At 36.4% G+C, this 17,326-nt stretch overlaps 1 protein-coding gene across 1 annotated transcript in view; it reads left to right on the top strand.

Annotated features, from left to right (window-relative positions):
• Nucleotides 1-17,326, top strand: part of LOC133534810 (uncharacterized) — a 58,195-nt gene that overhangs the window by 19,563 nt on the left and 21,306 nt on the right. Inside the window, exon 2 of the mRNA XM_061874096.1 lies at nt 2,964-3,104. Within this exon, the coding sequence (XP_061730080.1) occupies nt 3,041-3,104 (64 nt within the window). The 5' untranslated portion in view covers nt 2,964-3,040. The remainder of the gene's footprint in view (nt 1-2,963; nt 3,105-17,326) is intronic.

A 17,326-nucleotide genomic window follows, 5' to 3' on the forward strand; every position in this document is an offset into this window, starting at 1 on the left:
TAGATCAAGTTGTTCCCATTTATCACATAGACGATTAGATGTACCTAAGCGTAACGTTGATGGATGACTGGTCAAGAAACGGTTTCGTGCAAGCAAGGCTCAAGATACAGTCGTCGAGTGCGTAATATAGGTACTTTTATTATATTAAAAGCGTACATTAAACTAACTCTGCGTAGCCAACGTGTCAATCATTTACGCTACGTAAGGAACGAAACGCAACAGTCACTGTCGCACTAATATGGAAGTGTGATAAAGAGAGAGATGACTACGCAACGCTGCGGAATGTCACCGATTGGCACGTTAGCTAGGCACCCAGTTCAGCTAGCACGGACAATTAAATTTGAGCAGCGCATTACGACACGTTGTCGTTTTGCCTATACAATCATTTTCTCTACATACCGGGAAACTAGTTATCGGCTACGAACATACCTTAGCGGTAAATGTGGTAAACAGGTATAAATTGCTAGTTATAAACCGGTTTACGTTGTCGAAAATGAACATCTGAATAATTTAATATTTATCATGATTGGCTAATACAATTTTTTATACATTTATGAAAATCCCCATTTACCTACATAATTGAAACCTTAAATTGCGTGTCCTAGTAACGGTTTAGTAATAATCTATTTAAAAAAAAGTATGGTAGCTACACACAACACAACCTGACAACGAATATGGGAAAAAAAAGAGAAAAAAAAAGTAACTAGTTACTCAGATTGAATGATATCCAGGCTTCAGTTATAGTTCAAACGAAAATCCTATACATATTTGAGAAGTCCGAAATGAGCAAAATGAAAATTTCGGGTCCGTGGTATAACTAGGGAGATATATTGAGGGTTCATTGAATAAAATGTCATGCGGACGGCTCATCCCTATATTATCATGTGGGACTGATGTCCAATGATAACACAGTCCTTCACATTACAAGCCCTCTCTTATACTTGTCCTCGGGATAGGAATCCCCATTACTCCTTTCAAGTAGTTTCTTACGTACCGCAAGCATTTTCGTAATGAGAATTCTTATACCTTTAAGTTTCTTTATAAAAAACGTCCTTTTCTACAGCGCTTTTAATGGGGAATTATTTCATTTAAAAAAAATTGGAGCTATAATTAGGTATTCACTTACATTGAGCTCATTAAATACGGGTCTTTATTTTTGTTTCATTTTTTATTTTCTGATGGTACTAATATGCATACTTTGTTCCACACTGGGTAATTGTGCTCCAACAGTTTTTATATAAAGATATAAAAACTATATTACAACCTCATTTAAGCGTAACCACATGATAGTATTGATGGTCTACTTAAAATCGGCATATACAAAGTGTAATCGTTAAGTGTAACCAGGCGATTACAACCTGTATTGGGAGCGTGCACGACTGTCACGCAACCTAGTGTCCGCAATTCTAGGGGAAAACGTCAATTCACTACATCTTATAAAACTACTCCAAAACTAAAAACTACTGAACGGATTTTCATACGATTTTCATCTATCAATAGAGTGATTCTTGAGGAAGGCTTAAGTATATAACTTGTTAAGGTTTTGTGTAAATTGTTTGAAATATAACGATGTTGTCGGAAAAAATCACGCTGGCTAGGAGCTTTAATCGAAAACGCTGCCTAATCCGTTTGAGCTATAACAACACAATGTATGGTGGGATTGTTTCTCATTCATAGGTCTACAAAAAAGTCCGCGATGTGAAATGTCTATCTTTTAAGGATAACTTACTATATCCATTCTTAACTTCTAGAAAAAGATCACGTAATATGTGGCATGTGCAAAGCTATTTACATGGATACATTATTAACAATTATCAAAATAAATACGTTAGTTATATTAAGCATTTCATACAGATTACAATGGTCCCTTACACCATACAATTTAGATGAATATTTCAGGAGTAATCGTAAATCAAAGTTTCATTTCGAGCCATATAATTGTACGAAATGTTAAAGACGCTATCCGCAGTTAGTTCAAATTTTTACCACCTTATGCGCTGGGATCGCTTTACTTACCCCCACCACGCACTTCGCACGGTCCCAATATAAACATATCTAAAAAACATAAGTATATTAATTTTTAAAATTTAATTTATTTTTCGAATATTAGAGCGTAGTAGGCATATTTTTTTCGGTAATGTCTTTAAAATATTTATTTACATATTTGTCCCAAATTATTTACAATTAGTCCGATTTATAGAATATACATAGTAGCCAACTACGAACCCTTATAGCCTTGTCCTTCAGTCTATATGTCTGCCTGTCTATCCCCGGATTAGATCAGTGATCGTTAGTATTAAAAAGATGTAATTTGGAATGGATATGTATATCAATCGCGCCGACACGCGACAAAGTGGTAAAATAAAACAATATAAGTAACCACATGTAAAGTTCATGACTGCTTTTCGCTTCAACCCGATGGTGTGTGTGCTTGGACACATCTTTCAAAACGATCAGGGGTCTTGATGCTTGAATAACCATTTCTTGGTGATATCAGTGTATTTACCGAAATTAAACAATAGTTACTTTTCTGTTGTCTGTTTTTGATGATTTCAATATATTTTCCGAAGGTTCCTTAATTTTTTTTTTCTTTTCCAAGACATCGAAATTTCCAGAAGCGGTGAATTTGTATTTTTTTTCTTTATCATTTTCAAGTATAATACATTTTCTCATAGTACTCGTGAAAAGCACTTTGTAGTGATTCGGCCAAAAGTGCAATATGCTCCTGACGGGTCGACCCTCAAACTAACTCATTCATCTATTGCAACTTTCTCAACATCATTGGTAATTGGTATGTTTGAGGAAAATGGCTTAGACATAGACTTGTCATGTCACACTCATATTATGTCGTTATTGCTTGTCCATGATATAGAGTTACACAAATAAGAAAGTATCTGCTTCCCTAGACAATAATGTGCAAAATGAATAAATGTGTAATGTGTTTGTACTTTGTTTGGTTTCAGATCTGGTGACGATGACAAAACAGAGCAACTGAATACATGATGCTAAGCACAAGTGATTAATCAGATATTAGGTGGTGATGGTGCTATCACCATGGGTATGGCATTTCTGGATTACACTGCTCGTCTGTTCCACAAAAGAAGGTCAGTATTATTTTTATCTTTTTATTGACGTTTACAGTTGTGTGCAATATAATAGCAGTACACTCTGCGACGAAGATAGTCTTATAGAAAAGTTTATTTTATTCTGGATGACTTGAGTTTAGATGTAAAGCTTTGATTGGAAATAATAGGAAAGATTCTAAATTACAATTATAGTACACAATTGTATTTTTTTCGTAGGGTTTTATGTTTTTATAGGAACTTAGTAAAAACAGCTGATTTTCATGATATTTTTTTTTACTTCCAATATCATTTAAGTAAAGGTTACAGTTAATTTAGAAATAATATCAAGTAATGCAGAATAATTATATAAATAGATACAATATTATTGATCTAAAGTTATAGTTTTCCCTTAATTTACATTTTCTTATGTACTGCTATTATATTGCACACAACTGTACATACTCGTAACTATATGAAAGATAAAATGTTGCCCTGTCTGGCCTAGTGGGATCCTGCCTATGAAACCGATGGTCAAGGGTTCAACTCCTGGTAAGGGCATTAATTTGACATGTTCCTGAGTCATAGGTGTTTTCTATGTATTTATAAATATTTTTATATAATATAGTTGTCCGAATACCCGTAACATAAGCCTTATTAAGCTTACTGTGGGACTTAGTCAATTTGTGTAATAATGTCCTATAAGTCCCACTATATCATATTTACTTATTGCGTAATTCTGCCAAAAACAGTTATAATCTAAATTTCAGCGTATCCTTATTTCAAATATACGTAGTTAAGTTAGTTTCTGCTTGCACATACGTATTTACAATTACATGCATAATCATATCTACTAATTTAGGTAAATATCTTTGTATTTGTCAGATTAAATATTCAATAGTTAACATCCCGTTTGTGGCCTCCATTGCTATGATTTAGGAAAATATTATAACACTATAAAGCACATTTAACATTGCATGCTACGTACGTAAAATTTCTTTTGGTGTATATTTTAAGCACATTAATGATGAGCAAATAGTTATATATATATATATATATATATATATATATATATATATATATTTTTATAAGTAATCAGTAATGTATGTATATAAAACTTACGTATCATTAGAATAAAACTAAAATATGTACAACTAAAAATTTCGCCCCCTTTTCGCCTGGTACCGAGGATGCTGGCAGGCAGCATTTTTACGCTGTATTGCGATGTTTATACATTGCGTGTGGATGCTGCCAGCTTTTCGGTCGCTAGTGAAGTCGACCAGTCTTTTAGATAGCTCTTTGAAGAGTTAAACAGCGTTATGCATGGTTCAAAGGTGTCAACTCCAAATGGCATAAAAGTACTCCAGATAGATCGAGACCCCTGCATTTTTGAAATTTAAGACTTTCGGCCACTTTAGCCGCCACACTTGAGTAAGTTCTTTATAAGCAATTTCTCAAGGCCTCATTTGTTAGTGCATTAACTTAGGTACTCAGTGGATAAACCATTTTATACCTCTTTTATTATAAAAATATGCTAAAGCCGCAGGTGGCGTGCTCACTGCATTGAACGATCAGAACTATTTCAGTAATTTATGTTTAAATATATCGCCCTGTCTGGGATTTTATATTTCTGTGGAGAGGTCGACACCCTGTATTTGTATGCAGCGGAGGTGCCGACCGTCCCCGGGGGGTGCAAGGGTGCCAATGCCCAAATACAATTACAGTTTGCGTAACGTTGTTCGGTTACGGTCTCTGTCGGGTTATGACGTGACACAAATTACGTACCTAGTTTGGCATGTTGTCTAGTACCTAAGTGTAGTAAGTTCGGTAACATAAACCAAATTTGAGGACTCACCAGTGCTTGTGGGCCCACAATCCTTCGTTAATGGTGAACGTAGTGACCCCATGGCGTCAAGAAAGATTTCTATTTGAGCTGGATACTTGGATTTGATTTTCAAAAGATTTGGAGATCGTTGAAAAATGTATGTGGCAGCACTAGAGCTACGGTGTTCCGCGTTTTCAAAAAAGGGTCCCGTTTTCGGCTTGTCCCGTTTGGAATATGCTATTTAATTAAGTATTAACTGATTTAAAAATAATAAAAAGATAATACGTAGTATATTATTTGTGCGTACATGTACAAACATCTTTTAAATTAATTATAAATCATGATATTCATTTACTCAAAAATAGTATTTTGCTTTAAAAAAACTTACTTTATGACATACTATATAAGACAGAGGGAGGAATTATTCCTGTTTTGTTACCTAAATAAACATAAATGTATATTTTTACATTGCACAAATTTTACCTGTAGGTACCTATGTACAACATAAACAGCGGTTAATATTTTTTTTTATAAAATAAAACAAATTGGTAATCTCCTTCAATCACTGTTATTGACAGTCGCTTCATTTATGATTAAAAACGGTCGCCTTCACCTTGTTCTTCTGATTTTAATAATTATCTTAGTGAAAACAAAAAGTTGACAGTTTAGTCAGTGTGCCCCTTTAGTAACAATAAAGTAGAAATGTATTAGATATTAACTAATATTTTTAATAAGTCTTTAATTTGAGGTCTGCAAATATAACTTTAAAAAGATGAATACGATAGAACAGTTGAAGTTGAATATATCATTAATGGTCACAGCCTAGTCAAACATCGATTATCCTTCATTTCTAGTTATTTATATATCAGTTTGCCTCAATGGTAGGTCATAATGTCAGTCGTTGTGTGTTTTCTCACGCTGCAATTACGTTTTGCAAAGGTTTATGAATATTAAAAAACGGGTGGAAGAATTCTGTCGATTTTACTATTACGCTAGCGACCCGCCCCGGCTTCGCACAGGTTACACAAAACCTTTTTTTTTTGTTTTTTTTTATGATAGAGGAGGCAAACGAGCAGACGGATCACCTGATGGTAAGCGATTACCGCCGCCCATGGAGACCTGCAACACCAGAAGGGTTGTAAGTGCGTTAATAATAGCGTAACTGCTATAGTTTTTGGCCACTACATGTTTCATTCTGATTTGTTAGGAGTGGCCAATTACTATGTAGTGGTCAAAAACTATTGCAGTCAACCTATGCCTTTCTTTTTTTTTCTAAATAATAATCATTACAGGTTGCATTCGTAACTCTTTAAATAATATTCTGAGAATAAAATATGGTAAAATGAAATTGTAGTAGGGTATCAATACACTCATAAATGTACCTACTCAACTTTATGATCCCAATGAAAGTAATCTATGTAAAAATCAAGTATTAGATACTTTGTGTTGTTTGGAAAATAAACTTTGTTACGCCTGATCAACACTTCATTCAAAGGGAAATCTCAAGGCTAAATTGCCTGGTTTGAATAAATTTGGCTCCTTCAATAAAGAACTCGTGCCTAAATATTTTTAAGAGATATTTTTTATTCAAATTGCAAAATCCAGATGCATATTTCAATTTTGATAAAAAATTAGTTTCGGCTGTGGTTACGGTTACGAATAATTTTTAATGTTCAAAATATACAAGGTTGACATTATTTCCTTTGTCGCTACAGTGGTGTGGTAGTCTACTATTTTGTAGCAAGAGAAAATAAAATATTTGCGAGCCGATCAGAACCAGACAGTTACTCATGAACGACAATGCCGATTCCGCCTTTATTATTACGAGAGAACCGTTCAAAAGCCTATTAGAAGAGCTAACTCAATAATTGCATTCGCTTATCAAACGGGACAGGCATAGTGACGGGCGTGGACAGGAACGGGAAATAGCTAGCAAGAGCTGTCGACATTGGGACTGACACTCGCTTTTCATTAAGGATTGTAATATTTTGAAAACTAATCATCAAGTACTCGTTTTAATACTCTGGACTTTTTTTAATATGATCGATTCAATATTTATTTTCGCGTACACGTGTGATGGTCATTGCGGTCCTAACCTAGAAGTTAGAGGTATACATAGAAAACATAAATTTCCTACAATAACAAATAGACGTGAAAACATAACGACGACTGAACGGCACAATGAGGTGTCTTTACGGAACAACGCCAACTGATACCTGTCCGTAGCCACAGCTCCGCCTCGCTTACGCAGGAAATACACGCTCTTGAGTGAAACCGAAAAATACATGCGAATTTATGAATCCACCGCCGCATGGACCCAAATCGCAGCGTCCTACGAGCGAAGCTGGAAGAATACTGAGGGATGACCGTTTTCAGCTGGACCAGGCGTGGAAGGAAGAGTTGGCAGAGGCGAAGACTTGTGTCCACAAAAGTGCCCTAAAACATACTTAGAAGCCGAAGGACTTCTCACTGCAGAAAAAAATACTGGTACTGCCTCAATAGAATCCGTACAGGCCATGGCAGGCAATTAAGTTAGTTTGGCCAATCAAAATTAAAGATACAATTTTATGATAACGAGAAAAGTTCGTAATAATAGCTCACACTAACTTTTAATATTGTAATTAAAGAAAGAAAACATCAGCATTAGATTTCTCCAGAAAACTTTGTTACTACTTATAGAGAAATTAGTAAATTTAGAGTGCTCATATATGACTATCCTTACTTATCGATAATAAGTTGTGCGGGAGATATTTTTTTTTTTTTATGTAATAGGCTGCAAACGAGCAGACGAGCCGCCTGATGGGAAGCAGTCATCGCCGCCCATGGACATAAGCAACATCGGAGGAGCCACTTATGCGTTGCCAACCTTTGAGAACCCTAAAAACCTGCTTCTTGAAGAACCCCATGTCATAGCGCAAGGGAAACACCTCAGAAGGTAGCTCATTCCACAACTTGCACGTTCTGGGAAAAAACGAGCGAGATGCCCGCTTGTTCTTGGTTTGCCAAGTGTCGAGAAAGTGAGGATGAACTTTGTTTCTTTGGCGGGAGGTGCGGTGATAAAAACGTGACGGTGGCACCAATTCAAAAAGTTCTTCAGAACATTCCCCATTGTATAGACGGTAGAACAGGCATAGAGAGCCAACGTCTCTCCGAAGACTGAGAGGTTCCAAACCGACTGTGAGATCGGGGTCACCAACAATACGAACTGCCCGACGTTGGATGGAGTCAAGTGGAAGAAGTTGGTATTTCGGTGCTCCAGACTAGAGGTGAGAACAGTACTCCATATGTGGTCGAACCTGCGCTTTGTATAACGAAAGCCGGTGACCTGGTGTGAAGTACTGTTTCGCTCTATTGAGCACCCCGAGCTTCTTAGAGGCCAGTTTGGCTTTGAGTTCCAAATGGCCCCGAAATTGGACTTCGTTCGTAATGTCGACACCGAGTATTCCGATACTCTCAGAAATGGTAAGGGGAATGTTCTGGAACTTAGGCGCTAAGACAAATGGGGTTTTCTTAGCGGAAAACGCGCAAACTTGTGTCTTACTGGGGTTAAACTGGACGAGATTACGTTTACCCCACTCGGATACCTGCTCAAGAGAGGCCTCGATTTCGGACACAAGTTGCATTCTGCATTCCAACACCTGCTCACGAGAGGCATTTGCACGACCTGTATAGAAGCTATCACCCGTGCTGTCATCCGCATAGCAATGGATATTGCTAGTCAATAGCATATCATTGATATGAAGGATGAACAGTGTAGGTGACAGTACAGATCCTTGGGGTACGCCGGCGTTAATGGGCCGGAGATCTGAGCATTGTCCGTCGATGACAACTGCAATGCTACGCCCAGATAGAAAGCTCGCGACCCATGTGCATAGCCCTTCAGGAAGCCCGTACGAGGGAAGCTTGGAAAGAAGCGCCTTGTGCCAAACCCTATCGAAAGCCTTTGCGATATCTAGGCTAACCGCCAGAGCTTCTCCCTTGCTCTCAATGGCGGTGGCCCAACGATGAGTGAGATATACCAGAAGATCACCAGCGCCACGACCATGGCGGAAGCCGTATTGCCGGTCACTTATGAGCTGGTGGTCCTCAAGGTACGCTAGGAGCTGGTTGTTAACCACGCGCTCCATCACCTTGGAGAGAAGGGAGGTAATCGCAATCGGCCGGTAGTTGGAAGGGTTTGTGCGGTCACCCTTTTTAGGGATTGGATGGACCCAAGCAGTCTTCCAGGATGACGGGCATTTACCTGAGCAGTATGAAAGCGAAAAAAGGCGCGTTAAAACCGGAGCTAGCTCTGGAGCGCACGTTTTTAGCACAATAGCGGGTATACCGTCGGGCCCACTGGACTTATTGACATCGAGAGCAAAAAGTGCACGCCTTACTACGCTTTGAAAAATATGATATTTGAAGAATATGAATAATATGGTAATAGGTAGTACTTATTGTCTATGGTAATGTAACTTTCCCGTTAACGGCACATCACTAGGCACGCGTGGGGGACAAAGCTTGCAATATACGGACGTGTCAGTTGCACGGCAGCGACCGCGGGCCATTGCGCACGACCCCAATGCCGTGTGCGGAAGAAATGTATTACACTTCGTGTAATAGGGTTGTGATTCAACCCAGTTGTTATGTACTAGAAGCGACAGTCCTTAGCAATGAAACCTCGTCTAATGTGCTTGAATAGATTTGATTTATTTATATGCTCGCTAACGAATCCACTGCTGTCTTATTGCTATTAGTGATTACAACGATATACAAAATGTATGTACCTACAATAATATGTAAATTACTCTGAAGCCCTTTTTGTAAAAATATTAAATTTTTGTAGGCTATTTTTCTGATATAGGTAGGGAGAAGTGGGTCAGATTTGTACACCTCAACTTTATTGAAATTGATTTTGGCGCCAAAATGAACTCAGAATATCGTAATATTCCGTTTCCCCCTGCGTGATATGATAAATCTGAAAACTTTCTGCCAACTTGGCGTATAGCAAGTACAAATAGGAAAACGATTTCTTTAGGCTAAACCTTTTGATAGTTTAGTTGCCTTAAGAATAAACCTATTGAGGTGAAAAATGTGATTGCAGAATGCCTTTGAATTGAGTAGCTAATACAGGGTAAAATCTAGAACGTGATCAATGATGCATCACATTATCCAGACACTATGAAAACCAAAAGGGAAACATCCAAATGGTGGTATTATGTTTTATGATTGTATGGTATTATTTATTTAGTTGTTAAAAAAAATTAATAAAAGAATTGAAATGATATCAATATAAATTATGGTACGTTATCCTATGTTAACTCCTCCCAAAAATACTTACAAGGTCAATATTTCACGTCTTTTTAATTGCTTATACAGAATACGTCAATGCCCAGTAGTGAAACATATTAAATGCAACGATGCGATGACCATTGCAACAGAATAACAATGAATCATAGCGGCAGAAAAGGCAAATCCTTCCTGTATCGGGATAGAAAGATTCGCAAAATGTGTGACAGCCGGAAACGGTCCTATCTTCTCTCGGATCAACAAGTGAGCTTTCACTACGTTTTCATTTTGGTCAGGCTGGCGCAATGAAATAAAAGGGGTATTAGCTCCACTATGCTGACATTATTCACAATTTTTTAACCTTTTTGTACATTTTACGGCACTAAACTCGTTTTAAGTTAACCCCCGTGTGCTGTGGCTACCTATAAGTGTGTTTAGTGTTGTTGTTGGCTAAAACATAAGTCTGTAATAGTAGAATATATACATTGAATTAAATTAACTGTGAATTCTAGTGAAATTAAGGCATATCATCAACATTTTTTGAAATTTTAATGAAAACTGAAGAAATCCATCTATAGAATAAACTTTTGTGTGCATCAAAAACGGTCACACTTATTACTTCGACGCGACTGAGCCGATGGCGCTGGGCGTCTCTCAGAATTTGTAAAATTAGCAGCTGTAAGGTGTTTCTATGTCCATAAACTCACTATAGCCCGCTAATTTCGAATTAAGCCTTCTATGTCATTTTGTCCATATTTCCCCTATATAAATACCTTTACAATTCTAAATGTTTGTATTTTCCACACAATAACTGAAAACAGAGGTGGCGATTTTTTTCCCTATTCCTTTCAGAAGTAATAATGACGGAATATTTGTAGGTAATATAAAATTCTACTAAGGCACAAAAACTAAGCCCTGAGCAACTTAGCAAATATTATTTAACTTGTACGTAGGTACAGTCAGCATCAAAAGTAGCGGATGAAACAACGCGCCAAAAGTATCTGACATCCCGAATAACTTTTCCAAATATAGATACATTTCTAAAACTCATGTTCAAAAGTATATCTTTTACAGTCTTAGTTGTTGTATATTAAACACATCACTTTTTGTTTAGCTATAACAGAATGGTAGATACTTATGAAGCCTTATTTGATCCGCTACTTTTGATGCTGACTGTACATAAAAGGATAAAGAAGTTATGACAACAGTTGAGCGGCCTTGTACGTTTTCTAAACATCGTCATTGGCAACCCTACGGATTGCGGTGGCTTGATCTTTGTCTGATAATTGTAGAAGTCCATTGATTTAAAGCTCAGTAAATGGGGTTTATCATACAAACCACTGCATCCAGTTAATATTTCTTTTATTACATCGATACACCGTATTAACTAAGATCAAATCGTACATAATATCGGTCGACGGCATTCCGCCAAAATCTGACAGTTCTCTATATAAAACTAAAATGACCATAAACACAACAACCAAAAAGTATAAAGCCCGGTGCATACTACACGTTATTATCAGTATAAGGCCACATACAGGATATTAACTATTGTGATGCTTACAGCTTCGGCCATCCTTTTTTTTAAAGTGAGCCCTCTCACTAAAAGTAATTATAAAAATTAATAACAACAGCAATATATCGTAACACTTTTATCGATATCAAAGATAATTCACAACAACAGTATTTGTAAAGTTCTACACAGTACACTTCTTATGCACAGTATGGGCTCACATGAATCAATCATAGCCAATAATAACCTTTAGCCTTATTGAGAAATAAATCTTAACGCTTAACATGCTTGAATCTGAGATCATGTAAACAGTCATTGAATACAACCAACACCTGGTAGCATTAACAGCCTTCTTTAGATAGTCTTTCAATATATGAACTAACTTACAATCATGGTCTGCTCTAGGCAGTCTGCCAAAGTATAAACCAACCTCAACGATCACAGTCTGCCCTCAAGGCCTGATCTAAACAATTTGGCAAAGTATAATACATGATCATAAACAATCACAGTCTGCACTCAAGGCCTGATCTAAACAATTTGGCAAAGTATAATACATGATCATAAACAATCACAGTCTGCACTCAAGGCCTGATCTAAACAATTTGGCAAAGTATAATACATGATCATAAACAATCACAGTCTGCACTCAAGGCCTGATCTAAACAATTTGGCAAAGTATAATACATGATCATAAACAATCACAGTCTGCACTCAAGGCCTGATCTAAACAATTTAGCAAAGTATAATACATGATCGTAAACAATCACAGTCTGCACTCAAGGCCTGCTCTAAACAGTTGGGCAAAGTATAATACATGATCATAAACAATCACAGTCTGCACTCAAGACCTGCTCTAAACAGTTGGACAAAGTATAATACATGATCATAAACAATCACAGTCTGCACTCAAGGCCTGCTCTAAACAGTCTGGCAAAGTATAAATACATGATCATAAACAATCAAGTCTGCCTCAAGGCCTGCTCTAAACAGTTTGAAAAAGTATATAACATGATCAGAAGCAATCACAGTCTGCCCTTAAGGCCTGCTCTAAACAGTTTGGCAAAATATAATACATAACCACAAACAATCACAGTCTGCCCTCAAGGCCTGCTCTAAACAGTTTGGCAAAGTATAAATCAACATCAAAAATCACAGTCTGCCCTCAAGGCCTGCTCTAGGAATTTTAACAAAATATAACACATCATAAACAATCACAGTCTGCCTTCAAGGCCTGTTCTAGACATCATTCCAAAGTATAAATTGTTATAGCCTGCTCTAGACTTGACTGGTCTAGACAGTCTGCCATCACGGCCTGCTCTAAAAGACAAGCTGCTATCAAAGCCTGTTCTAGACAGTCTGCCAAAACTCACACCTAATCATTTTAATGATTTAATTTGTTAGGGCCTGCTCTAGACTAGATTAGTCTAGACAGTCTGCCACAACGGCCTGCTCTAGAAGACAGGCTGCTATCATAGCCTGTTCTAGACAGTCTGCCAAACCTCACACCTAATCATTGTAATGATTTAATTTGTTATGGCCTGCTCTAGACTAGATTCGTCTAGACAGTCTGCCATCACGGCCTGCTCTAGAAGACAGGCTGCTATCATAGCCTGTTCTAGACAGTCTGCCAAACCTCACACCTAATCATTGTACTGATTTAATTTGTTATGGCCTGCTTCAGACTAGATTAGTCTAGACAGTCTGCCATCACGGCCTGCTCTAGAAGACAGGCTGCTATCATAGCCTGTTCTAGACAGTCTGCCTTCAATGCCTACTCTGGGCAGTTTGTCAAAGTATAAACGAATATAATGAATCAGGCAACAAGGCCAACTTCTTCAATTTCAACATTTATTCAGCAAATAGGCCACAAGGGCACTTTTACACGTCAACATGGAATTTGCATACAATTTAAAAAAAACACATCAACAATTATAAAATACAACTAACCGCAAATATCAATTCAAACAAATTACAAGTATCTCATATTACAAGTACCTTAACAGCATATATACCTACTTATGGCCTCTAGACAGTCTGCCATCAGGGCCTGCTCTAGATAGTCAGCCAAAGTATAAACTAACATAATAAACAGTCATGGCCTGCTCTAGACAGTCTGCCATTACGGCCTGTACTAGACAGTCTGCCAAACTGACCAACCCAACCAACCCAACACTCAGAGACTCTCGCTGGTCAGATGCAGATTGCTATATCCTGGACACGGCGTGTATAGTACGCCGGTTTCTCACTCAGCGGCCCTGGCCATCGGCAGCTTGGACCCTGCCCCACTGCTGACAGCACCATGTAATAGCTTAACCTTCTTTGCTTTAGTCAGCTCTTGCTGCGAGACCCTCGCTTATCATCAACTTCATTCGTCCAGCCAGGTTACCAGCGTTGAAACATAAAACAAATAAAAATGTTATAATTATTGGCAGTAGCAAAGATCGTTTTAGTCACAGTCATCATTAACAATGAACATTTTATAAGCCATAATTATCGACACAGTCGATCATTATCAACATCATCAGTCGTTACTATAATATACCTAATCATCATCTATATTCTATATCGTCATCAAAATCGATCATCATCGTTCAGTCAAGCATTATCGCCGACATTGTCATCGAAATCACCCAGCTCCGTTATCATCATTGATTTGGTCAGTTATTGACCGTTATAGACATCGAGGCAAACACCGTCGCTGACACCGTCACTGTAGACGACATGTTCAGTCATATACATCATCATCGTTATCGGAACTCTGTTGCCTAAGATTTTCCTTAGGTACCTGATTTACTCATAGGTGCTGAAATCGTAATCAGATGTCACAACATTAATTAAATAAAATGACATAAATATTCAATCAATTCATCAACACCGAAAATAATTACATTAAAAACGTGTTTTTTTTTTTGTTCGTTGTTACATCCGGTTATTGCCTATACTAGTGATGACAACACACTTCATGGCGAAAATGCAATCACTAATTTTGTGTTTATTAAACACGGTTGTTTTGCCTAAATATTTTTAATATCACCCACTTATTTCTTGTCATCACTGTACCTTCTGTCACAAAATCATGTGTGTCTTTATCAAGCTAAATTTTTATGATACAAAAATTTATGAATTACTTTATAAGGCTTCATTAAATTAAAATGTTATCTACTTTTAACTTCATTCATATAACTCACTCTGGTGTGTATATCCTTTGTTTAGGTCAATCACACAGTTCTTCACAAAACCATACTAAAATGTCTTAGTAAATAATTGGTGTTACCTGTTATATTCATCAATTTTACATTTTAAGTCAATTTTCAATGACAATCCTGTAAGTCTTGTCTTTTCAAAGGAACACTGATTTTGTTAGCATATTAATTTTATATAAATTGATTTTCTTAAACTTTACAATGTTTTTATATAACTAAGTAAACTGCTTTTACCTTTGTAAGACACTTTCTGGTCGTGTCCATTACTTACACCTTTGCCTACTTTTTAGTAACCTGAAATTTAATGATTGAATACCACTAACTGTTAAGTTTATTAACCTGAACCTGTCATACAATAATTATTTCAGATTCACCCTTAAAGCAAATGAAACTATAAGTCACTAATAAATTGTATTTCATAGCAACAATTCATGATTTCATTCGTGATTTGTTATTGGATTGTACAGCTGCATTATTTAAATTTTCATACCTAGTAAATTTAAGAAAAATAATACAACATTCATTGACTTATAAATTTCTTCATAAAGATGGGACTTACGGGCACCCAGTATGGTGCCAGCACAGCGGTGTCAGTGAATGCGAGCCAAGCGTGCACTCCAAAGTAACTATGCGACTGATGCAAACTCATCAACCATCAATGTGCATTGTAGCAATCGAACTAGGCACACCAAATGAGAATGTTCGGTTATATGAATGGGCATATCTTTACTTTTGAAATCTTTGACAACACTAATAATTTCAACAATATGACCATGTGTGTTGACAGCACAGAAAAGTAATCTGTTCACTCAATCCTGTTTAACTAATGCTTTTATAGGCAGAATTTGCACTATGCTATTTGCACTTACTAAAATGCATAAAAAACACACAAACATAGATAAATACTGCTTCTCAACTATGTAAAGGTATTAAGTATTATATATAGTATTAATAGAGCTACAAGAATTCTAAATAAAAAGACTTGCATGATGTGAAATGTCAAAAACCAAAACGGGCCCGAGACATCAACATCATATGAATTCCCTGAATGATAATAATGATGCTTTGAAATTGTAATTTATATTTTGGCACCGTAGAGGAACATGACAGCAGTAAATTGGTGCAAGTCTGTTTTACAATATAAAATGGTACTTAATATCATTAATGATACTAATTTAACTTCCTTGGTTTGTATGTGAGGTGTGAGGGTTAATACCTTCGCTGCAGCATTAAGTGTAACTCGTAATTAACCATACTTTGTATGAGGTCTTTCAACCACTTACCGCAGTGAAGATGTCAAGTCTGGAATAATATCCCTATAGTCCAATATGCAAAATTTCCATACATCAAATGATATCTAAAATTTCCAAAAATTCAGCACATTTATTTTCATCTTTAAATTGTATAAGTACCTATGTAAATATTTCTCATATACAAAATTAGATTATTGTAATGCTACATTTAAAACAATATTATGAAAAAGACATGAAACTATCAGTATCATTTCATATTTAAAAATCATATAGTGTGTGTGATTCCATTCATTCAGTTTTGTTTCTATTTGCCTCTCTTTAAATTTCCAGATAAATAATTTTCAATATACTTAGCAATACTAGGCAAGTCAATGCTTATACCTATATCATTCAATATCTTCAATTAACTTTTTTCTTTTGAATTTTCCCATATGAGTACCTAAAACCTAAATAACTTTTATAAATAAATAATTTGTTTGTTATCAAATCATAAACGAATTCATTTGTGTATTTTATCCAAAATGATTTAAATGATTTTTATTAAGATTCTATTGAGACCAAAGTAGATAGAAGTATATTTTAATGAGTGTGCTGCTTGCTAAAGGCCTCCTTTAGCTCTTTTTCTTTAAAACTATCATGGGCCACTGTCCTACAATTCTAGCCCGCTGACAGATTAAGTTCTTCCTCTCATCTTAGTTATACCATCATTCCATCATAGCAAAAACCTCTAGGATACCAATCCAATACCTTTTTTTTGTTATCTCTTAACATATAAGTATTATATACTCATGCATAATTAAAAAAACCTTTCATTGCCATTAGTCCATCCAAAAATAGTAATAGTCAACATTCAACTTACAGAATGTCATTATACAACTCAGTGTTAATAACTAGATTCACTGAGCACTTGCACTGCACAATGCCATCCTTACCGCGTTGCCTTCCTTCATAACCATGTCACAGGCTCTTAAGTATGGCTCTTGTCTCACCAGAAAGTTGATGGTTGATTGCTTGCGCTTGCATTTTCGAGATCTACTCTCATTGTATTCCGTCTCATCTCACAAAACCGAAAACAAACAATGACAAGAACACGGGTTAATAAATAGGTCAATACCATAGCAAATGTATGTAACTATGTACAGCACATTGAAAATTTAAAACAAAACTTTTGATTTATGCAAACGAAACGAACTGTCAAT

The sequence above is a fragment of the Cydia pomonella genome, chromosome 2 (assembly GCF_033807575.1).
Source record: "Cydia pomonella isolate Wapato2018A chromosome 2, ilCydPomo1, whole genome shotgun sequence".
Classification (NCBI taxonomy): domain Eukaryota; kingdom Metazoa; phylum Arthropoda; class Insecta; order Lepidoptera; family Tortricidae; genus Cydia; species Cydia pomonella.